At 57.3% G+C, this 22,761-nt stretch overlaps 2 protein-coding genes and 3 non-coding genes across 5 annotated transcripts in view; 1 reads left to right on the forward strand and 4 right to left on the reverse strand.

Annotated features, from left to right (window-relative positions):
- Positions 1-700: 700 nt before the first annotated feature.
- Positions 701-772, reverse strand: TRNAQ-CUG (transfer RNA glutamine (anticodon CUG)). Its single transcript has one exon. It is a non-coding gene; the product is annotated as a tRNA-Gln (tRNA).
- Positions 773-881: 109 nt separating this feature from the next.
- TRNAQ-CUG (transfer RNA glutamine (anticodon CUG)) lies at positions 882-953 on the reverse strand. The gene has a single exon. It is a non-coding gene; the product is annotated as a tRNA-Gln (tRNA).
- A 97-nt stretch (positions 954-1,050) lies between these two features.
- TRNAM-CAU (transfer RNA methionine (anticodon CAU)) lies at positions 1,051-1,122 on the reverse strand. Its single transcript has one exon. It is a non-coding gene; the product is annotated as a tRNA-Met (tRNA).
- A 14,194-nt stretch (positions 1,123-15,316) lies between these two features.
- On the reverse strand, positions 15,317-17,028 carry LOC129503138 (translation initiation factor IF-2-like). The gene is made up of 3 exons (XM_055315113.1): positions 16,841-17,028; positions 15,999-16,764; positions 15,317-15,902 (listed from the first exon to the last, which is right to left on the reverse strand). Exons 1-3 carry the CDS (start codon positions 17,026-17,028, stop codon positions 15,879-15,881), a joined length of 978 nt encoding a protein of 325 aa, XP_055171088.1. The 3' UTR covers positions 15,317-15,878.
- Positions 17,027-22,761, forward strand: part of FOXK2 (forkhead box K2) — a 71,362-nt gene continuing 65,627 nt past the window's right edge. Inside the window, exon 1 of the mRNA XM_055320344.1 lies at positions 17,027-17,439. Coding sequence (XP_055176319.1) covers positions 17,027-17,439 — 413 coding nt within the window. The remainder of the gene's footprint in view (positions 17,440-22,761) is intronic.

A 22,761-nucleotide genomic window follows, 5' to 3' on the forward strand; every position in this document is an offset into this window, starting at 1 on the left:
GGCCCAGGCTCCCACAGCCGCGGGCCAGGCCTGAAATCACTCTGGGGCAGCCGAGCTGGAATGCACCCGGGGAGCGGCGGGGTCTGCCCAAGGTCACGGGAGGCAGACGCAGACTTAGGCTCCCCGCCCCTTACTGACCCTTCAGTCCGCTCTAACCAAGGAAGGCAGCGGTTCCTCGGCTGCGACACGACGCGCCCCTCTCGGTCTCCCCTTTTTAAAGCGGAGCTAGAGAGGAAGTGGGTGTTAAAAAGACGGAGATGAGGAGGGCCCTGAGGTGCTCGCTCTGGGGAAGCAGCAGGAGCTCTGGGAGCCGCCCATACGACCCAGCTCGACGGTCCTCGCCTGGAGGGCCCCTGGGGAGGGGTGCCTAGGGGTGGGAGCGGGGAGTCCCGGGCACCTCAAAGGCAGGTTGGGAGAACCGGAGGTCTCAGAGTCAGCCCCCGCACCAGACCACGTCCTCTAAGACGCAGGCAGCCGAGCGCAGGGCGAGGGGGCCTGGCTGCCTGGACACACAAGGAATAGGTGGGGGACAGGTGGCCACGGAGGAGCCACTGGAGAAAAAGGGGGCTGCAGCCAGGCTCTCCACCGGAGCCCGAAAGAGGGGAACCCGATCTGGGAAGGTACGGACCATCCTGGTGACGGTGGCATCGCACAGGACTGGGGACTGGCGGGGGGTGCACAAAAGGGCCACAGGTGAGGCAGGTTCTACCGAGACTTGAACTCGGATCGCTGGATTCAGAGTCCAGAGTGCTGACCATTACACCACAGAACCACAAGACGCTGGGGCCACTGCGGCGTCACCCTTGGCCTGAGTGCAGCCGGAAGAAGGGAAACCAAAGTGGGGATCAAAAGACGAGCCAGGGGAGGGAGACCGATTGTACAGGTCCCACCGAGACTTGAACTCGGATCGCTGGATTCAGAGTCCAGAGTGCTGACCATTACACCATGGGACCGGCTGCTGCCATGGATGCCACACACCCGGATGGGGCCGTGGAAGGGGCCCGGGAGTGACAGGAGGGCCTGGGGTACCACCAGGAAAAGAAGAGCAGGTAGCAGAGGATGGTTTCGATCCATCGACCTCTGGGTTATGGGCCCAGCACGCTCCCGCTGCGCCACTCTGCTGCTGCCGCCCACCTGGGGCAGGTCCTTGGTCCCAGCCCCTCGGGGCCACCGGGAAGGCGATGGCAGCCCCCAGGGGCCGGCAGAGGGCACGGCAAGCGCCGCTTATAAATTAACTGGACTTCTGCTTTCCCTGCTTCAGCCTCTTGAGGAAAGAAACTCGGAATCCGTGTCCTCTCGAGCTGTTACAAGCAAACCCCAAGACGTCAGGAACCCACCTTCCTCGGCAGAGCGCCCGCCGCCCCCGGCAGGAACCATGCGAGTCCCGGGCACCGGGAAGGGGCTGTAGCTCACACGCTGAGGGGAGTTTTCTGTCGATTCTACTCCTTCTCTCGGTTTGCTTCTTTTCTGTGCCCAGTGAAGCGCTTTCCCCAACACAAAACCGCTTTCAAGCATTTTGACACCTTGCTGCTCATGTTTAAAATTAAAAAAAAAAAAAAAAAACAACAACCCATAAAGCCCTGCCCTTTTTTAAAAAAAAAAAAAGATTTTATGTATTCCTGAGAGACACAGAGAGAGGCCGAGACCCAGGCAGAGGGAGGAGCAGCTCCCTGCGGGGAGCGCGATGCGGGCCTGGATCCAGGACCCGGGGTCACGCCCTGGGCCGAGGGTAGACGCCCAACCGCTGAGCCCCCGGGGGCCCCCAAACCCTGCCCTTTCAACGAGGTATGAGCTATTCCCCCAAGAACATTCTCAATAAAAATCCTTTGAGCAAAACTATCTTTCACGTTGAACCTCTTCAAGTAACAGGCACGTAGGGCCCTTCCCGCGTGGCTGGCGTCTGTCTCAGGCCGAGGGGCGCATCAGGAGGAAGCGGTCGGGGCGCAAGGTGCAGGGACCCGCCGACGGCGAGGGCACCCGGGGGCGGGGCTGGAGCGGGGCCACACCGGGCAGCGGGGCCACCGGGCAGCGGGCAGGAGGCGGGGAGGCCGGGCCCGTCCCCCCTCGCTCACCTCCCCGCGGGCACCCCCCCCCGGCTGCACCCCGCTCGCCGCCCTCCGGCCCCTGCCGCCGGCTCGTGAGGATCTGGGGGCCGGGCGGCGACCGGGCCCAGGAGCAGGGCAGGGAGACGGCCTGGGCGCGGCGCTGGGCCCAGAGCCTCGAGAGGGGCGGCCGGGGGCGGGGGGCAGGGACGGCGCCTGGATGCCACCCACGGGGCCGAGCCGAGACGTGCGGGCGGAGGCGGAGAGGTGGCCGCGGGGACCCGCAGGCGCGGGGACTGGGACGGAGCCCTCGGGGGGCCGGACGGGGACGAGATTCCGGCTCCTGAAAGAGTCAAAAGGGCTCCGCCCGGCGGACACGGTCCCTACACCCGCGTGTCAGGCCGCCTCCGGCCACGCAGCGAGGGGTGACCGACCCGGGGCGCAACTGTCCGGGACGCGGAGGGGGGGGGGCGGGGGGCACAGGGCGGGGGCGGGGCCACTGCGAGGCGGACACGGGGGGGCGGGACAGGGGGCGGGGCCACTGCGAGGCGGACACGGAGGGGGCGGGACGGGGGCGGGGCCACTGAGAGGCGGACACGGATGGGGCGGGACGGGGGCGGGGCCACTGCGAGGCGGACACGGAGGGGGCGGGACGGGGGCGGGGCCACTGCGAGGCGGACACGGAGGGGGCGGGACGGGGGCGGGGCCACTGAGAGGCGGACACGGAGGGGCGGGCGGGGCCACTGCGAGGCGACACGGAGGGGCGGACAGGGGCGGGCCACTGAGAGGCGGACACGGAGGGGGCGGGACGGGGGCGGGGCCACTGCGAGGCGGACACGGAGGGGGCGGGACAGGGGGCGGGGCCACTGCGAGGCGGACACGGAGGGGGCGGGACGGGGGCGGGGCCACTGCGAGGCGGACACGGATGGGGCGGGACTTCCCGCCACGGGGCCCGAGCTCCTCTCAGATGACCGAGGGGCCGACGGGAATCCGCAGGGCCGGCTGCGGGGTCGCGGGGGTCCCGGGGCGCCCTCCTGGTCCTTTCCCGGCAGCAGACGGGCGAGGCCGCGCCGGGCGCCGTCCCTCCCGCAGCGCGGCCGTCCGGGAGGGAGGGCACAGGGCCGCGGGGCCGCCGCACGTCGCCCCGTCCCCGGGGAGGAGCACGGCCCGCGCAGCCCGGTCCGCCCGCACGCAGGAGCCCTTTTGTTCGGCCCGCGCCGGTCCGAGCCCCCGCCCCCGCCCCCGCCCCCGCCCGTCGGCGGACTCGGCCACGGCGGTCACGTGGGCGGCGGGTCACGTGCTCACACTCCGTCCGCGTCGCGCGCCCTCGCGCTGCCGCCCCGCCCCTCGCCGGCGCGCCTACGTCGGCGCGTGCGCACCTGGCGAGGCGGGGGCGCGTTCGCGGGGAGCTGGGGCGGTGGGCGGGCGGTGGGATCGCGGGGCGTGGGATCGCGCGGTGGGATCGCGCGGCCGGGGTCCGTGGGGGCTCGTCTAGTGACTTCGCCACCAGGGCAGCGTAGACTCTGCGCCCCCACCTTTACCGCCCCACCGACCCCTCGGGGCACGCCCAGCGGCGCGTCAGGGTGGGGGCGTCACACGCCCGCGGGTCGGGGTCGGTGTCAGGGAGGTCACCCGCCCGCGGGTCACGGTCACGGTCACGGTCAGGGAGGTCACCTGCCCCGCGGGTCAGTGTCAGGGGGCGGGGCGGTCACCTGCCCTAGGGTCAGGGTCAGGGAGGTCACCCACCTGCGGGTCAGGGTCAGGGAGGTCACCCACCTGCGGGTCAGGGTCACGGAGGTCACCCACCTGCGGGTCAGGGTCACGGAGGACCTACACCAGCACAGGACAGTGAGGTCACAGCCTGTGCCCGTCACAGCACCTTTCTTTCACAATTTTATGAAAAATTGACAATTAGGCATGGAGGTGCGGTTGGCGGGGAGGAGAAGTGCCGACAAGCCCACGTCGCCGGGCTGATGAGCGCGGCCGCCTTCGCGCCGTCAGTGACACCCTCTCCGACCCACTGCCTGCCGCACCTCTTATTATTTTCTTCTACATGTTTTGATGCGGATCTCGCTTCTTGACAAAGATGTGGTAACGTGCTGTTTTCATGGAGCGGATAGAACGCGGAGTCGATCAAATTTTCCTTTTTTTTTTTTTTTTGATTTATTTACGATAGTCACAGAGAGAGAGAGAGGCAGAGACACAGGCAGAGGGAGAAGCAGGCTCCACGTACCGGGAGCCCGACGTGGGATTCGATCCCGGGTCTCCAGGATCATGCCCTGGGCCAAAGGCAGGCGCCAAACCGCTGCGCCACCCAGGGATCCCCCAAATTTTCCTTTCTTAAAGATCGTTAGTAGTTTAGAGAAAAGATCGTCAGCTCTGCCTGCCTCTTGGCGGTGCGCCGGGCCCACCGGCACTGCTGTCCGCGCGGCCAGGGCGCCTGCGGGAGCTGACGGTCCCCGACGGTCCCCAGGAGCTCCGGGCGCCTGGGCGCAGGGACTGGCCTGGGCTGTGCGGCGGCCTCGGTGTGGGGCTGGCCAGGATTCCAGGTCGGACCAGGAAGGGAGGGAAGCCACTTCCCCGTGACTCCTCCTCACGAATTGGACCTCGTGTGTTCCGTGTCCGCTCCTTAACGATCCTGCTATTTTCCTGTGATGGGTCTGCGGGCCTGTGGAGTCTCGGGACTGGGGCGGTTCTGAGGACGCGTCTGTGTTGAAACTAATTATAAGCAAACAATACAGGCGACCTGCGGCCTCGGAGCAAGCTCGTCACCGCGAAGTAGCTGTCTTCCTGTTAAAAGCACTTCTTTCGGGGGCATCCGGCAGGGTCAGTCACCGAAGCATGCAGCTCTTTGTCTTGGGGTTATAAATTCGGGACCCACATTAGGTGCAGAGATTATGTAAAATCTTTTAAATAGATGCAGGACAACTGAAAAAAAAAAAAACTCGAAACGTTTTGAGAAGCATCTCTTGCCGATTGTACCTTACCTTGATCTCTGTAAATGGGATCATGATCCAAAATGTGGATTTTTTCCTTATATGTGATTGGGGGAATCCTCACTCATGGTAACAGGTATAACGCAGGATCAGAGGACTCCACGAAGTCCACAGATCTCAAAGTCGGGGGCTCTGGGCCCCCGGGGCGCCCTGCTGGCGGGCGGCATCCTGGCTTCCCGTCCGTTACCATCTTCCTTCTGCTTCTCTTTCCTTCTGCTTTTTTGCTTCCTGTTTAGGGGTGTCCTGGGTCTCGGAATACCTTCCATTTCTGTGTCATTTCCTTTATCCATATTTTCTTAGCTATTCATGATTTTGACCATTAGTGTTTTTGGTTTCCCCTGTGATACACTTTTGATTTTTTTTTGAATTGTCTACGAGACTTTTTGTTTCAGCTTCTCCTTTCTGTAACACATTTCCTTCCGGTCATGTTTGGACTTCCTATGATCAGTAATTCTAAAGTGTGCAAAGTTAGTCTGAACTTAAGGCTAACAGGGCAGCTCAAAAGCGTTTTGAAATTGCTCCTCGCGGCGTTGGGATCTGTGACGGTGTGATGGCGAAACTGCGCCCCCGGACGGGACTGTGCTGTGCGTGTGGAGTTGTGTTACTGGGACACACGTTTCTTTAGGCCCTTTGGCTGAGTCGCTACCAGTCCGAGAGTTATTTCTTCTGACACTTCCAGATTTGGGACAAGATGCTACAGATATGCTAAGATTGGTGTGTGATGCTGCGGGGATGCTGCACTCTGCTGGTCAGTACCCCACACCTTCACAGCCTGTCCCCTCCCGACATGCTCCTGTGTGTGCGGCTGCAGGACAGGGCCCTGTGGGCAGCCTCTGGCCCAGTGAGCACCTGGGCAGCTGGGCAGCACAGCTCCGGGGATGCGCTGCAGACGCCAGGAGGCACCTCCGTCACGCAGGCCCCTGGGCAGGGCCGTGTTCGCCTGCCTTCCGGGGTTGGCCCTGCGTGGACGTCCCAGCTGAGCAGGGGACCTACCCCTGGGGTCGCCAGCTCTCCTCAGCCTGGGGTCCAGCCCCCCATGTGACCCCACACACAGGCTCACCTCCCCCATCCTGGGTGCGAGTCCCCTCCCCACCGAGGCCCCGTCGGCACGTACGCACGCCCATCACTGGTCCTGAAAGCACCACCAGGGGCCAAGAGTCCCTTGCTCTGATCGTGGCCGGTCGGCCCAGGACACAATGCCGGGCGTCCTGGGCCTGGGGACCACAGTGCGCCCCCTAATGCGGCTGCCGCACCCCGTGGTGGAAAGTGGGGCGACAGGAGCCCTCCTGCGCAGCTGCTGGGAACGTGGATCGGCGTGGCCCCCGGAGAACAGCTTGGCGGGTCCGGGGACCCCCGAGGTTCTCCGGGGAGCTCCGCCTCCTCCCCCGGGGAGTGCTGCTGGCGTCCCCGGGCCGTGGCATCTCGGGCACGGGCCTGCCCTGCCGCCGGGTCTGACAGTGTCCCCTGGGGGTTGGCGGGAGCCCGCGCAGCCCAGAGCCTTGGAGATTCTTCTAGTCTCTCCTCACCCTGCGTTCGCTCTCCGGTGTCAGAACTCCTCCTTGCCCGCTTTCTGAAACCGTGGGCTTCTCTCTCTGTGTCGCGGTCCTGGGGGCAGGACCGCCGTTGCCTCGGGCTTCCGGCTCCTGCAGGCAGCGCCGCGGCCTCCGTGAGCACGAAATGGCCTCTGGGGCGCCGAGGCCTCCGGGTGCCTGTTGGCCAGGCGCGGGGGGAACCGAGGCCGGTCGCCGCAGCTCTGCCTTGGGCTCGGGTCGGGCTCAGGGCCTGGGGGCGGCCCCGCGCTGGGCTCCCCGACGAGCACCGGCTGCTGCACACGCGCCCCACGCAGCCAGGCCGCAGGCTTAGGACGGGCCTCGGCCGAGTCTCAGACTCAGGACGGTCTCCGCATGGGCCACCGTGGGAATCAGTATGGTAAGGTCACCCCCCAACTGCGCCCCAGGCGAGGGCGGTGTCAGGGGGCTGGCCCCTGGGGGGGCGCGGAGGGGGCCGCCGCTGCTGCGGCTCCAGGCAGGAGGCGTGTGCGCTCAGACCCCTGCTTCCCCTCCCAGGAGCTGGCGGGACCAGCGGGGGCTCCGGCTGGGCAGCAGGTCCCTCTGTTCAGAAACCAGCGCCGGCTTGCTGTTTAATTTTTTAAAAGATTTTATTTATTTGTTTGACAGAGAGAGCGAGAGCGCACAAGCAGAGGCAGGGGCAGAGGGAGGAGCAGAGCCCGAGGCAGGACTCGATCCCAGGACCCGGGGCCACACCTGAGCCGAGGGCCCCCGCAGCTGTGCTTTCACTCCCGTCTGTCCCACAGTCTGCGTTTTGCACCTTGGAGGACACCAGCGTCGGCTCAGAGATTCAGAAAGGTGGCCCGGAGGAGGGGGGGCCCCTGGACCTTCGTGCTAGGGGGTCTGTGGCCGGCCGGCCAAGGGTCACTGGGCACCGCCAGGGCCACGTGCTGCGTGCCTTCACTCCCGCCCCGACCAGGCCATCCCTAGTGCTCTTGTCAAGCTCGTACATGTGGTTGGGGGGCGTGTGGGGCCACTCATGTAGGGCCCACCCGCCCCTGGTCACCTCCTGGGGGGCACTGCCTTAACCAGGCAGGTAAAGGCATGTAGCTCCACGACGTATGCAGGACGCGCACCTGACACACCCGTCGAGCCTGCCCCTGGAGTATGCGGGGTGGGGACCCGCCTCCCCCCATCTCCGGAACTCCTGGGGGTCGTCTGCGGAGAAGAGACTTGGATGAAGGAGGCCTTAGAAACACACACTTTCAGGTCCACTTAATATCAATAATTTAATGATTTTCTTTTAAAAGTTGGTATCATCAGATTCATCTCTGAAGCTCTCATTTGTTTAGGATGAAGTTCAATTAGAGATGGATGTGTTATTCATCTATAAAGCTCACTCTCTCCTAAAATCAGATGGAAGTTAAAACTACCAATTTTTACCTTCTAAGTGATCTAATTATGTGTTCCAACCTTAATCAAAATGTAATTTTGGGGATCCCTGGGTGGTGCAGCGGTTTAGCTCCTGCCTTTGGCCCAGGGCGCGATCCTGGAGACCCGGGATCGAATCCCACGTCGGGCTCCCGGTGCATGGAGCCTGCTTCTCCCTCTGCCTGTGTCTCTGCCTCTCTCTCTCTCTATCATAAATAAATAAAAATTAAAAAAAAACAAAATGTAATTTTAAATTGAAATGGCAAAGTAAGACGTTAATTCTTAAATGGAAAAGGACAGAATCCTAAGAAATGGGAGTAGCTCCTGGTAGCAGTTGGCGAATATGGCCGTGGACTCTGTTGGTGACCAGGCGCCTTGTCCACAGCTGCGCCCCACGCTACACACCCACCGTCCACTTCTTCCCCAGGAGATATGCCACTGCCCACCGCGGGTGGCCGTGAACGTCTCCGTGGATCCTCTGTTCGCCCGCAGGGCAGGGACGGACAGCTGTGCGCTGGCGCGTTCTAGATCGGCGACTGGCCGGTCAGAGGCCTGTACACCTTGCACCTTGCTGGCTCCTAATTACCTTTCTGTGGAAACTCAGGACACTGCCTGCGGTCCGCTCGGGACGCAGCCCGGAGGCACGCGTGAGAGGCGGCACCGGGGACGTGCGGCCGGGCCTCGGGGGGCAGCCCCGCCTCACTGGCCACTCTGTCGCGTGGATGCGCCGTGGTTGGTTTACTTACTTGTCGAAGACACTGGGGCTGTTTCAGGCTTTTTGTTTGTTTTTAAAGATTTATTTACTTATTTGAGAGAGAGCGAGTGGAGGGAAGGGAGAGGGAGAGAGGCCGAAGCTGACTCCCCGCCGAGTGCGAAGCCCCACATGGGGCTCGACCCCACGACCCTGAGATGACGACCTGAGCTGACATCAGCGGCTGGATGCTTGACCGATGAGCCGCCCAGGCGCCCCGGGCTGCTTCAGTTTTGATTATTTTGCATAAAGCTGCCGTGAAGACTCCCGTCGCAGCCATCCTGTAGGCACGGGCTTTGCTTTCTCGTGGGGAAGTACCTGGGAGCCGGACGGCTGGGTTGTGTAGCGTCACAAGGAAGCTGCCAAACTGCTTCCCACCGTGGTCACCCCGTGCTGCGTCCCGCTGACCCCGTGTGAGGGCTGCAGTTCCTGCACATCGTCATCTGCACCTGTGGACGGTGGGCTTAGTAACGTTAGCCGTCCTGCCGTGTCTGTGGTTTCAATGTGCATTTCCCTGATGACTAATGATGCTGCACACTTTTAACACACTTACTGGCCATTCATACTCATGAAGTAGCTGCTCAAGCCTCTTGCCTATTTTATAAAATTTAGCATTTATTTTTAAACATTTTATTTATTTATTCATGAGAGACACACACACACACAGAGGCAGAGACACAGGCAGAGGGAGACGCAGGCTCCATGTGGGGAGCCTGATGCAGGACTCGATCCCAGGACCTTGCGGTCACGCCCTGAGCCGAAGGCAGACGCTCCACCACCGAGTCACCCAGGTGCCCCCAATTTTCATAATCATATGGAAATGCGTAAGACTGGGACGCCTGGGTGGCTTGGTGGTGGAGCGTCTGCCTTCGGCTCAGGGCGTGATCCCAGGATCCCAGGATCGAGTCCCACGTCGGGCTCCCTGCATGGAGCCTGCTTCTCCCTCTTCCTGGGTCTCTGCCTCTCTCTCTCTGTGTCTCTCATGAATGAATAAATATAATCTTAAAAAGAAAACAAGAAGAAAATTGGATTGTCAATTTCTACAAAAAAAGCCAGCTAAGGTGTTTTTAATTTTTTATTTATTTATGATAGTCACACACAGAAAGAGAGAGAGAGGCAGAGACACAGGCAGAGGGAGAAGCAGGCTCCATGCACTGGGAGCCCAATGTGGGACTCGATCCCGGGTCTCCAGGATCACGCCCTGGACCAAAGGCAGGTGCTAAACCGCTGCGCCACCCAGGGATCCCTAGCTGAGGTTTTGATTGGGATGATGCTTACTCTACAGATCCAACAGGGCAGAAGTTTAGCAAATCAATATTCAAGTATCTGTTGCTTTTGTTTAAGAATCTATACCAGTGTAGCTACTTCAGCACTTGGGGTGAGCTCTATGTTGGCAAGTACTTCTCCATATATATCATGACAGTGAAAAAATGATATTGTTATTACGCTTATGGGCACCAAGAGACCGCCAGACTCCTCCTGAATGGTCCACAAGAGGAGGTGCGTCAGTAAGCTTTTGATGTCAGGTGGTTGTGGTGTTGTGATTGTATCACAACTATTTGAAACTTCATAATCATATAAATTAGGATTTCTTTATCAAGTAGACCTCAATTCAGTGCAGCAATGTGACAAATGTATGAAATTCCTACTGCCTGCCGGGTGCTGTGCAGACGCTGATGGACGACGAACACACCTGCCCCCGAGCCCAGGGTGTTTAATCAACCACAACAGTTCATCCTCAGAAGGCTGCGTAGCAGAGAGCTCATGGTGATGATTTTTTACAGTGTAGTACTGGTGTTTCTGAAAGAAGAAAACCAGAAAATGTGAAATTTGTCCTTTATTGAATATAGTACTTACATCCATGATAATACTCTTTAAATTTACAGCATAGGGGATCCCTGGGGGGCTCAGCGGTTTAGCGCCTGCCTTCGACCCACGGCGTGATCCGCGGTCTTGGGACTGAGTCCCGCATGGGGCTCCCGGCAGGGAGCCTGCTTCTCCCTCTGCCTGTGTCTCTGCCTCTCTCTGTGTGTGTCTCTCATGAATAAATAAAAAAATAAAAGCTTTTAAAAAAAGATTTTATTTTTAAAAAATAATAAAAAATAAAATATTTATTCATGAGAGAGGAGAGAGAGAGAGAGCACTAAACCGCTGAGCCACCCAGGGATCCCCAAATAAAATCTTTTTTAAAAAAGAAAAGTATAAATGGAAGTCTCTGCAGCTGAGGAGATAGGACCTAACATCACAGAAACTAAGTAACCACGAAAGGAAGGCAGCAAGAAACATCACCAGCCCATCAGTTACTAAATGTCCAACAACTGTTACACACAGGTTACAACATCCTGGGGCCAGGAGCCCTGCACCTCATGAGTTTGAACCACGTAGGTCCGCTTACAGGTGGATATTTTCCCCCATACAATGTAGTAGCAATGTTTTTTGTTTTTTGGGGTTTTTTTTTAGATTTTATTTTTATTTATACTTGAGAGACACACACAGAGAGGCAGAGACACGGGCAGAGGGAGAAGCCGGCTCCCTGTGGGGAGCCCGCCACGGGACTCGATCCCGGAACCCCGGGGTCACGCCCTGAGCCGAAGGCAGAGGCTCCACTGCTGAGCCACCCAAGCGTCCCACCAACTTGTTTTCTCTTATGATTTCACCAGTTTTTTAGTCTTGCTTATTTTCTTGGTGAGAATACAGTACATAAAACATTTAACGTACAACATATTGTTAATCAACTGCTATTGGTAAGGCTTCCAAGCAACACTGGGCTAGTAGTACGGTTTCCAGGGAGTCACGTCGTACCCAGTACTGGCTGTGCTGGGAGCTGTGCCCTGGCCTTCGAGTTGTTCAGGTGCCCAGTGTGTGTACGACGTCAGGAGGCGACTGGATTGGTGGGTGACGCCGCTCGGGAGCAGTGGGAGGACGAGGCCATGTGGGCGAGAGCTGGCCACGGGGGTCTCTGCGGGACGTGGCCTCTGCTGGGTGTGGCGCTCTCCCGGGGACGGTGTTGCAGGTCGGGGAGAAATGCTGAGGCGTGGGGCATATCCTTAGGGCACAGGCCTTCCAAGCGCAGGGTGCTCGCGTTTGTTAAATGAGACCACTGCAGAGCTGGATGGTCTCTGAATTTTTGTCTCTTAGGAGCTACGGCAATTCACGATTGCAACGTACCAAGCACCCCTTGTCGCCGTGAGCGGCCCGTAGGGGCGGCCTTCCTCTCGGCTCTCCAGGGAGGTGGTGGAGGGCCCGCAAGGCTGTGCCCCCCGTGGCCCAGGGGATCCGGGGCGAGCGGCCTCCCTGTCCCCCGCCACCCGGGGATCTGGGGCGAGCCTGCCTCTCTGTGCCCGCCGCGGCCCAGGGTGATGCGCCGGCCGCGGAGCATCTGTCAGGTGCACGTGGGGCACGAGGACGGCCTGAGTCAGGATCCACGAGTCCTTTCAGCACCTGGCACGCCGCACACACTCACACTTCTGATGGCACCTCGTCCAGCCGAGCCTGCCCGATGGTAACTCGGGACGGGCCAGGCCTCCTTTGCTGCCCTTTCCTTCTGGACTTCTCTGCTGGCTCCTTCGAGTAACTACATAGTGTTAACATCTTGAACTGCATCTGTGGGTTCTTCTCTCATTTCGGTTCTGTCAAGTTTTGCTTTGAACACTCGGAAGTTATGTTGCTTCTGTTTTTTTTTTTTTTTCTAGATTTCATCTAAGTCATCTCCACACCCGGTGTGGGGATCCGAGCCCACAACCTCGACATCCAGAGCCACACACTCCGCTGACGGAGCCCGCGGGCACCCTGGGAGTTCGGTTCTGACACGCGCTTGGGATTTTTGCACGTTCCTGCTGAGCTGACCCTGTCCCTTAACGGTCCCGACAGGGGGTGGCCTCGTCTCATGTCGGTGTCACCAGCAATCACAGGATGTGTGTCTGGGTGATGCTTCTTGTTCCATCCTCGTACCTTTGGTTTGTCTTGGTCTTTAGATCGAAAGCGTGTTTTGTGAAGTCATCATTCAAAGTTTCTGGCTTCTAATTGCAGTGGTCCAGGCATTTACATTTAATATGATTGACCCAGTTGGGTTTAAAGCCACTACCTTGCTCTGTATTTGTTGCGTCTATTCTTTCTTGCTCGCTATTGGACTATTCATAATTCTATTGGTCTCCTCTATTGTATTTTTAATATGTAGCTATTACAGGACCTCATATGTAATATATACATTTATACTTGCGGCTGAGCTGGGAATTACAGTTCACTTTGAAATCATACAGCGTTCGATCGACCATGCAACAGTGAAATAACACCGACCTGCCTCCTAACCTTTTGTTCTCCTGCGACCTTTTTATTTCTGAGGGTTGCATTGCCTGCCCTGGTAGCCAGTAGCCACCCGTGGCCAGCTAAACGTCAAGTTACATCAGTTATAACCAAGTACAACTCTGCAGTTCAGCTCCTCATTCACGCCAGCCACACTGGAAGCGCACGCGAGGCCTCTGCGGCGGCGGCTCCTGTACGGGACGTGTCCTGGTGTGGCTCAGAACTGCACACCATTGCTCTAAAACCCACAACACGTGACTTTACAATCTGCTTTGAGCAGCCATCGGATAATCTTTTCAAGAAATTATTTTGAATGTCTCTTTTTTAAAAGACTTTAAAATTTTTATTTATGAGAGAGAGAGAAAGAGACACAGAGAGAGAGGCAGAGACAGGCTCCATGCAGAGAGCCTGATGTGGGACTCGACCCCGGGACTCCAGGATTACGCCCTGGGCCGAAGGCAGGCGCCAAACCGCTCAGCCACCCAGGGATCCCTTGAATGTCTCATAGAGTCACCCGTGTCATCCTGTTCAGGTGTCCTTCATTCCTTAGGGCAGATCTGGGATTCCATGGGGGTCGCTTTCCTCAGGCCTGAAGAACGTCAGTATTTTTCTGAAGGCCAGGTCTTCTGGTGACAGTGTTCAGTGTTTATCTGAAATGTCTTCTTTTTTTTTTTAAGATTTTATCTATATATTTGAGAGAGAGCAAGCGGGCACGAGGGAGGGCAGAGGGGGAGGGAGAAGCAGGCTCCCGCTGAGCAGGGACCCCCATGTAGGACTCGACCCCAGGACCCTGAGGTCATGATCTGAACCGAAGGCAGATGCTTCACCCACTGAGCCACCCAGGTGCCCCTGAAATGCCTTTTACTACAGATGTTAAAATTTAAATACATCCTTAATTTTTGAAGGATATTTTTGTTAGGTATTGAGTACTAGTCCCAAGGACCGTGTGACCGCTAGCATTTTGCAGGTGCCATCTGTTGGTTTCCGGGGCCCGCTGCTTTTGAGAAGTCATTCTCAATGAAGTTTCCCTGAACGTAACGAGTCTCTTAAATATTTGTCCCCTTTTAGGGATACCTGGGTGGTGCAGCCGGTTGAGCATCCAAATCCTGGTTTCAGCTCAGGTCATCACCTCAGGTTGTGAACTCCGGCGGCCTTGAGATTGAGCCCCACGTGCTGCTTCACACTCAGCAGGGGTCCTGCTTGGGATTTTCCCTCTCCCTGCCCTCTGCCCTCCCCCATGTGCTCTCTCTCTATAATAAATAAAACTTTAAAAAATATTTTTTCTCCTTTTAGGACTTTTTAAAAATAATTTTTAAAAATATTTTATTCATTTATTCATGAGACAGAGATAGACAGAGAGAGAGGCAGAGACACAGGCAGAGGGAGAAGCAGGCTCCGTGCAGGGAGCGGGACGTGGGAATTGATCCCAGGACCCCAGGGTCACGCCCTGAGCCAAAGGCAGATGCTCAACCACGGAGTCACCAGGCTGCCCTCCTTTGACGACTTTTATTTTTACCTTTGGAAGTTGGACCGTGATATGCCTCCAAGTGTTTTTTGTTGAATTTGTCCTCGTTGGGGTTTGCTAAATTTTCTGGATTTGTAGGTCAGTGTACTCTTACAAATTTGTAAAATTCTTACACATTCTCTTTTCAAATATTTCTACTGCTCCAATTTCTTTTCCCTTCCTTCTAGACATCCAACTTCACACACACTGGACCGTTTGATCTTGTCCCATAGGTCTCTAATATTCCTTTCTGTTATCTTTTTTCTCGTCCTATTTTTTTTTTCTGTTTTCAGATGATTTCTACTGACGGAACTTTGAGTTGAAAAATCCTCTTTAGTGTGTCCATTCTGGTGTTCAGAAAATTTAATGAGCTCTTCATTTGAAATATTTTGCTTTATCTTTACTCCTGGTGTGTAGCCCTTATTCCTAGGGCGTGGTGTTGGTGGTGTTTCAGTGCTGCCTTGGCTGCACCAAGACCCAGCGTCTCCCAGTCCCACAAGGTTTCAACCCTCACGTACCACCTGCAACTAGAAGAGGGTCAAAGAACAGTGTGAGGTCACTCTAATGAAACTTCTAGTTATGTTTACTAATGTGCATACAGTTATGAAAAATAGGGAATACTGGTTCTGTGCCCTGCCTCACTCCAGCAATTCTCATCACCGGATATATGAACTAGGTGTTGAGGGAGGAAAAAAGCCCTGGACTAGGTGTTGGGGGGGGGGGAAGCCCTGGAAAAAAGCCCATATTATTAAGAGATAAATCTCCAATATACTCGTTTTTAGTCTTCTTTTTTTTTAGATTTTGTTTATTCATGAGAGACAGAAAGAGACAGAGAGGCAGAGGCAGAGGGAGAAGCAGGCTCCATGCAGGGAGCCCGATGTGAGACTGGATCCCAGATCCCGGGATCACGTCCGGAGCTGAAGGCAGACGCTCAACCACTGAGCCACCCGGGCGTCCCTCGTTTTTAGTCTTTTTTTTTTTTTTAAAGCAGATTTAAATTTTTTTTAAATTTTTTTATTTATTTATGATAGTCACAGAGAGAGAGAGAGAGGCAGAGGCACAGGCAGAGGGAGAAGCAGGCTCCGTGCACCGGGAGCCCGACGTGGGATTCGATCCCGGGTCTCCAGGATCGCGCCCTGGGCCAAAGGCAGGCGCCAAACCGCTGCGCCACCCAGGGATCCCTCGTTTTTAGTCTTGATCAAAACCGACATATACACCGATATTGCTCCCATCCATTGCGTGGACAATAGTCGTGGTCTCAGCACCTGCCGCTCTTCGGCGTCCGCACTTACTCCAGGTGTGCGCCTGCGTAAGCATCTGCTCTCTTCTCCCCCTGCGTCTGGACTAGCCTGGATGCTCGGCGCACACCTGAATGGAAGAACAAGTCTTGGTAAGGCTGGGTCCGTGTGTGCCTTGCACATCCCTGCCTTCGGGTCCCCGACGCAGGGAGCAGCGGCTGCCTGCCTCGCGGGCGTCTTCCGTGCCGCCTGCGCCCCGCGCCGAGCCGTCGGGTCCTCCTCCTCGCACGCAGGCCGATGGCTCCGAGCTGCCGGTGGGCTCGCGGCTCCGTGCAGCCTCTGACCTGGCGCCCTGAGTGTCCCCGCACCTGGGGGGGGGGGTTCTCAGGACCGTGTGACCCCTACCATTGCTGCTCCGCATGACCCGGCATGACCCGGCTTTCCGTCGAGGGGCGTGTGACCACGTGCAAGGACGCCGCGGACACGCATCCGTGCGAGGCTCCAGCACCTCCCCGTCGCGGGCCTGTGCGCGGCTGCGAACCGCACGTCGGGGGAGGCCGGCGGGGCCCGCGGCGGGCAGGCCGCCTGCCTGGGCCTGCGGGTGCTGCGCCTTGTTTCCTGAAGGACGCGCTTTTCCAGCGACCCGCACCCCGACTGCGGGGCTTGACCTCCAGCGGCCGGCCAGGCGCCCCCGCAGCTCGCCCGCGAACCCGAGGCTCCCGCTGGCCGCTTCCACACTCCGACCGCGTGTACTGAGCCGTGGGCGCGGACCCGCGGGGGCAAGTCGGCGCTCCGCCGGGGGGGGGGGGCCGCGGTGCCACCCGCGGGCGCTCGGGCAGCTCCGTGTGCCGGGAGCCCCCCCCTCCCCGCCCCCGCGCGCCACCCGGGCCGCCGCCCCGCCGCGACCTCGACCTCGACCCGCGCGGCCAGCCCCCCGCAGCCCCGCGCCGGCCGCGCTCCGCCCCGGGTTTTCCAGGCCGCTGGGGCCGCGCCTGCGCCGTGCGCCGCGGAGGACGTGCGGGCTCCCGGGCGGCGTGCGTGCCCATTGGCCGGCCGCGGTAGCCCCACCGCTGCGCGCGCGCCCATTGGCCAGCGCGGCCGTCCGTCCGCGGCGCCCGCCGGCTCGCGGCGCGCCGCGCGTGTCCCGCCCCTCGCCGCCGCTCGTCGCTCGCCGGCCGGCGGCCTCGCGCGGCCCTCAGCTCCGTGGCGGCGGCGGCGGCGGCGGCGGAAGGCGGCCCGGGCCCTCGCAGGCCCATGGCGGCGGCCGCGGCGCTCCCGGGCGCGGGCGGGCCTCCCGCGGGCGGCGGGGCCGGGGGCGGCGGGGGCGCGGGCGGCGGGTCCCCGCCGGGCGGCTGGGCCGTGGCGCGCCTCGAGGGCCGCGAGTTCGAGTACCTGATGAAGAAGCGCTCGGTGACCATCGGGCGCAACTCGTCGCAGGGCTCGGTGGACGTGAGCATGGGCCACTCGAGCTTCATCTCGCGGCGCCACCTCGAGATCTTCACGCCCCCGGGCGGCGGCGGCCATGGCGGGGCGGCCCCGGAGCCGTCGGCGCAGCCGGGGCCCGACGCGGGCGGCGACTTCTACCTGCGCTGCCTCGGCAAGAACGGCGTGTTCGTGGACGGCGTGTTCCAGAGGCGCGGGGCGCCGCCGCTGCAGCTGCCGCGCGTGTGAGTGGGCCCGGGCCGCAGCGCCCCCCGTGACCCCCGTGACCCCCGTGACCCCCCCACGACCCCGCACGTGGGCCGGCGCGCCCTCCCGGGACCCCCGCCTGGTTGGCCGCGCCCCCGTGCGCGCCCCGGCCGCGACCCGAAACCTCCGTTTTCTTGACTCAGAATCTGAATCCCCCCGATGGCCGCCCGGAGACTTCCTTTCCGCGCTGAGGTGCCTGAGGAGACAGATGTGTTCTGGGCCGCAGGGACTCCCCTGCCGCCGTGGGTGTGGCGGCCCCACACGTCGCAGACGCCTCCCGACACGCTCTGGAGTCTGCACCTTGAAATTGGGGGAAAACTGGGCACTTCCCAGCACGACTCTGCTTTTCAGGCCGTCGAGGAGCTGGGACCTGTTAGGAGGGGGCGCGGCCGTTAGGGGGGCTTCCCCGGGGGCAGTCGGGTCGCGGCCCGGCCATTCCGCTGGCGCCTCTGGTTCCGTGAAGTTACCGTTTACTTTGTTTGCAAAACAAAACAAAAACAAAAACAAAAACAAAAAAACAACCGAGGCTGCTGTCGAGGAAATGAAATGCTAATTTTACTCCTCAGGGGCTGCTTTCTAGATGGTTGCAAATGCGGCCTTTGTCCACAGACACGTTTTTAACCGCTTTCAGTTTCTGGGGATGCTGATAAGAGCTGTTGCTTTTCCCTAATTCCCTGATTCTTGTCCGTGGCGGGCTGTGCTCCGGTGCTCGGGCGGCCGGAAAGCTGCGGGCCCGCTGAGGCCTGGCCGGGCGGGTGGCAGGGCCGCGGGGTGTGCGCCGCAGCCGCTGTGGGACCCCACACTTGGTCGTTGACAGACAACTTGGTGTCGCGGCAAAGGATTCTGTGTCTTTGCTCTGAGGGTCTTGAAGTTCTTAGGGGAACTTCTCTGATTGTCATGGGCCAGGCCTGTCCGTGTTGACACGCTAAGGACGCGAGGTTGGCTGCTGGCGAGGGAGCAGAAATCAGACCCCCTCTGAGGGGTACGGTGAGCCCTGAAGAAGGGCTGAGCATCGGGCAGAGCCGCTGGGAAGGTCTGGGGCTGCCAAGGCTTCCACGAGCCCTGCGCTTCTTAGGGACCCAGGGATTCTTGTTCACAGAAGGATCTTGACATTGTTGGAGCGTGAAGCGCGTGGGTAACTGGTAGGACTTTGGAGCACCTCTCTTTCCTGCATGTCTGCTGTAGAGGGGTTAACAGATACAGGTGCATGAAAGAGACGGTGAAAAGACAGTGGGTACTAGTAAAACGTAGACAAGAAACGTCTTAAAAATCTCCTCCTTGAAACTAAAGTTGGTTTTACAAGTTCTTTCTAAGTTTAAAAAGTCAAGTCGCCTAAGTTTAAAAGCATGTGTGTGATTTAGAGCCGTGATGCAGATTTGTCCGCCGAATTGAAAATCCCCATACAAGTTTTAAAAAGGCGCGATCCATGGTTGGTCTCTGATTCGAGTGACAGTGATTTTTAAGTCCAATTCCGATTTTAGAGAGAATTTGTAGTTTGTATTTGCTAGAAATTTACATGCAGAAAACTTGCAAAGTGCATAAGTAGTTTGGGCTTGAAGTACGGTTCAACGTTTTATTAGAATACCAACTGTACTAATTTAAGGGGAAGAGAGAAAGATGAGGATCACGATCCTGTGTGTTGGGTGTTGTGTTTTAAACAGTTGGGGTAAGGTCTGAATACAAATGGTTTCTCCATGATGATTGGTGGGCCCAGCTGGAGTCCTCAAGTGTGTGAGCATGCACATGACTGCCAGGGTGTGTGGTTTCCAGAAAACAGGTGATTTCCACAAATCCTTGATTTTCAGCCAAGTATGTGGGGCTGTGTGTACAGATATGTAAACTTTTTCCTCTTCAGAAGTGTCTAACTCACTGGAGGGGCAGGTGTTACTAGGACTGGGCGGGCAGTTCTCTGGGGTGGACTCAGTCGAAGAACCCTGGGCCACCTGTGTGTGTGTGTGTGTGTGCGCGCGCGCGCGCGTGGGGGTTGCTCCTAGGAGTGAGCAGGTGGACGCGGCCTCAGGGGTGTCCCTGGCCAGTAGCCTAGTGCTGAAGAAGGTGGGATCGAGCCTGGAAGGAACCTGGGGCCTGGTTGTGGAGTGTGAGGTTTGCCTGGGCCTGGGCGGGGAGGATAGTCAGTGTGGTCAGTGACAGAATGAAGAATGTCCTCTTTAAGGACAGGGTCCTTATTTTTCTAGGGTCTTGGTCTGGTGCCTGAGTGGGCAATAAAGTGTTTTAGGAAGATCTGCTGCACGGGAATGCCTGGCTGTGTTGTTGCTCTTGTTGTTGCCATGGAAGCAAACTAAGTATGATTTATAAATAAAAATAAGCAACTCTTTAACAGTTGTTCACATACTTTGAAATGTCAAGTAAGTTTGACATACTTTTGATCAGAAAGGCCCTAGACTATCTAATAAGCCAAACCAATGGAACACGTTGAATTTACTGTTGCTGCAAGCTGTTTAACACCTGAAACTGCATTTGTGTTTGTTTAGAAGAGTGACCCTGTTCCTGTGCTGGGTTAGCTGCCAATCACTCATGATACAGCCCTTCCTTCCTTCTTGTATGGCATGTTTTAACTTGCAGATTAAGTTTGGTAATGTCACATCTGAAGACTTTCTCATTAAATCAGAGATAGCATCCTCGAAGGTTGGGAACTGAAGAGAGGTGAGCAGAGAGTGGCTTCTGGAGCTTGCCAGGCGAAGACTCCAAGAAGAGAACTGAAGGGATTCACAGTGACTTGGTCCTGCTCAGAAATGGGCATGGGGCAGAACTGAGATTCCCAGAGAATACCAGTAACAGAGGGAAATAAGCAGAGTTCCAGGAGGGGAGATGGCCTCAGGAAAGGGCAGTGACTCAGATGTCACCAATGTCATGTTCCATGAGGAGCCATGGCCTTGGCAGTCAGGACCTCTTGGAGGATGAGGAATGAGGCTGGGTGTGGGGCTTGAGAATGAGGGGAAGTGAGAGTGTGAGAACTTTGTGAGGCAGGAGGCTGTTGTAAGGAGGATGGAGGTAAGAGTAGGCTTAGGAGGAGTGGAGACCCTGTGGGTCACCAGGGTGAAGGGGGTAAGGAACCCCTGAGAGACATGGCCGAGGCCTGGTTGGACGCAGAGTGGACACAGGCAAGGTGTGAAGGATGACAGGGTTCCCGGTAGAAGACCCAGTGGGGGATGTCTTGTTTGAAGACCAGAGTAGACTGCTAGTGAGGCCTGTTGTGTTTTCTTGTTCCAGGGCTGCAGGGTTGGTTGAGATGCCTTCCTTTTATGACCTGAGACTGACCAACTTGTATGCAAAGCTGAGAAAGGGACCCAAGGTTGCTGGTCTCCGGGACCCAGGCCTAGGTGATGGGTCGTGGCGTATGCATAGTAGAGGGGCAGAGGTGCTTTGCACTTTGAAAAGTGCCCAGTGTACGAATGAATTGCTTTTAATGACCACTGTGAGCTTTTCTTTAAAAGCTATAATATGTTTTCTTTCTTTTTTTTTTTTTTTAAACTTATTTATTTTTATGATAGAGAGAGAGAGAGAGGCAGAGACACAGGCAGAGGGAGAAGCAGGCTCCATGCACCGGGAGCCCGATATGGGATTCGATCCCGGGTCTCCAGGATCGCACCCTGGGCCAAAGGCAGGCGCCAAACCGCTGCACCACTCAGGGATCCCTATAATATGTTTTCATTTGCCAAATTGAGATACATTTTATCACTGATTTGTAGATATTGAGAACACAGGGCAGCTATTTTAACATAATTGTCTGTTTACTAAGTTAAAAATAACCCAACAACCGGGTTAACTTCCACGTCACTTAGTCTGTAGTAATTCTTTCAGTGGTAAAACTCTATCTATCTATTTTATTTTATTTTTTATTTTATTATTATTATTTTTAATTTATTTACGATAGTCATACAGAGAGAGAGAGAGAGAGGCAGAGACACAGGCAGAGGGAGAAGCAGGCTCCATGCACCGGGAGCCCGACGCAGGATTCGATCCCGGGTCTCCAGGATCGCGCCCTGGGCCAAAGGCAGGCGCCAAACCACTGCGCCACCCAAGGATCCCCTCTATTTCTTTTTTAAGATTTTATCCATTTATTCATGATAGACAGAGAGAGAGAGAGAGAGAGAGAGAGAGAGAGAGAGAGAGAGGCAGAGACACAGGCAGAGGGAGAAGCAGGCTCCACGCCGGGAGCCCAACGTGGGACTCGATCCTGGGTCTCCAGGACTGCGCCCCGGGCCAAAGGCAGGCGTTATACCGCTGAGCCACCCAGGGATCCCCAACTCAGTTTATTTTAATGTTTAATGAGTGGTTTAAGATGGTTTAGATTTAAAATAATTTCAATTTATAACATCTTTTGAGAAACAAGCCTGTGTGGGAGGACTTGTAACCTGCGGTGGTCATATGTGTACTGACTGTATCAGACGGTGAGGAGGGGCTCTGGAGCTGGACACCCTGCAGCTAGATTCCAGCCCTGCCACTTAACCTGTTTGAATATTTGTTCTCTCCTGTGTAACCTGGGATAACAACTGTCTGACATTGCATGATACAACTAGCCCCGTGTCAGTGTCCCTGCTACATTAGGGGCTTGCATGTGTTTTGTCCATCACCTGTCCTGGTGTGAAGGAGCCCATGAGGACTTAATGTGCCAGAAAATGTGTCACGAGGGCAGCAGTGTTCCCAAGGGCCAGTACTCTTTAGCTTGCCCGTAGCTCCATACACACGCACACATGCCTGCCGCAAATTGATCTAGGGCCTCTTGGAGTAAGTGAAGTTTGAAGTTCCTTTAGCTGGGAGAAGTTGGCCCCTTCCTCCTAGCACCTGAGCACAAAAACAGGTGGTGGGATGTGGTTGGTGTTGTCCAGCAGGCTGGGCCAGGAGAGGTCCATTGGTGGTGCCCTCCCTCCTGAAGCCTCTGTTCTGGTTCTGTTCCATTCCAAAATGTAAGCATCACCACAAACCTTTCCTGATTCAGGGGAAAAGGAAACATGCCTCTGCCTTAGGTGCAAAGTCAGGGGAGGGAACTGGTTAAAAGTTATGTCCTGTTTGTGGTCTGATTCGAAGGATACTTGTTCATTAATGCCATTGGCCAAACCGTTGTTTTGGAAGTTAAGGATGGCTTCTCTCTCCATTTGAAGAACTTTGTGGTTTACAGTTCAGTTTTTAAAACTGTTTTACTTCTTGAAGTGTAAGGAACCACATATACTTTGGAAACTTGGGCTATGGTTTCTTTCTGGAGGCAGCGTAGACCTGAAGCTGGACTCCTCTGCAGGCCGGTAGTGTCACTGGAGTGCTTTCCAGGCTGGCAGTGGTGC

This window comes from Nyctereutes procyonoides, unplaced genomic scaffold (assembly GCF_905146905.1).
Source record: "Nyctereutes procyonoides isolate TBG_1078 unplaced genomic scaffold, NYPRO_anot_genome, whole genome shotgun sequence".
Classification (NCBI taxonomy): domain Eukaryota; kingdom Metazoa; phylum Chordata; class Mammalia; order Carnivora; family Canidae; genus Nyctereutes; species Nyctereutes procyonoides.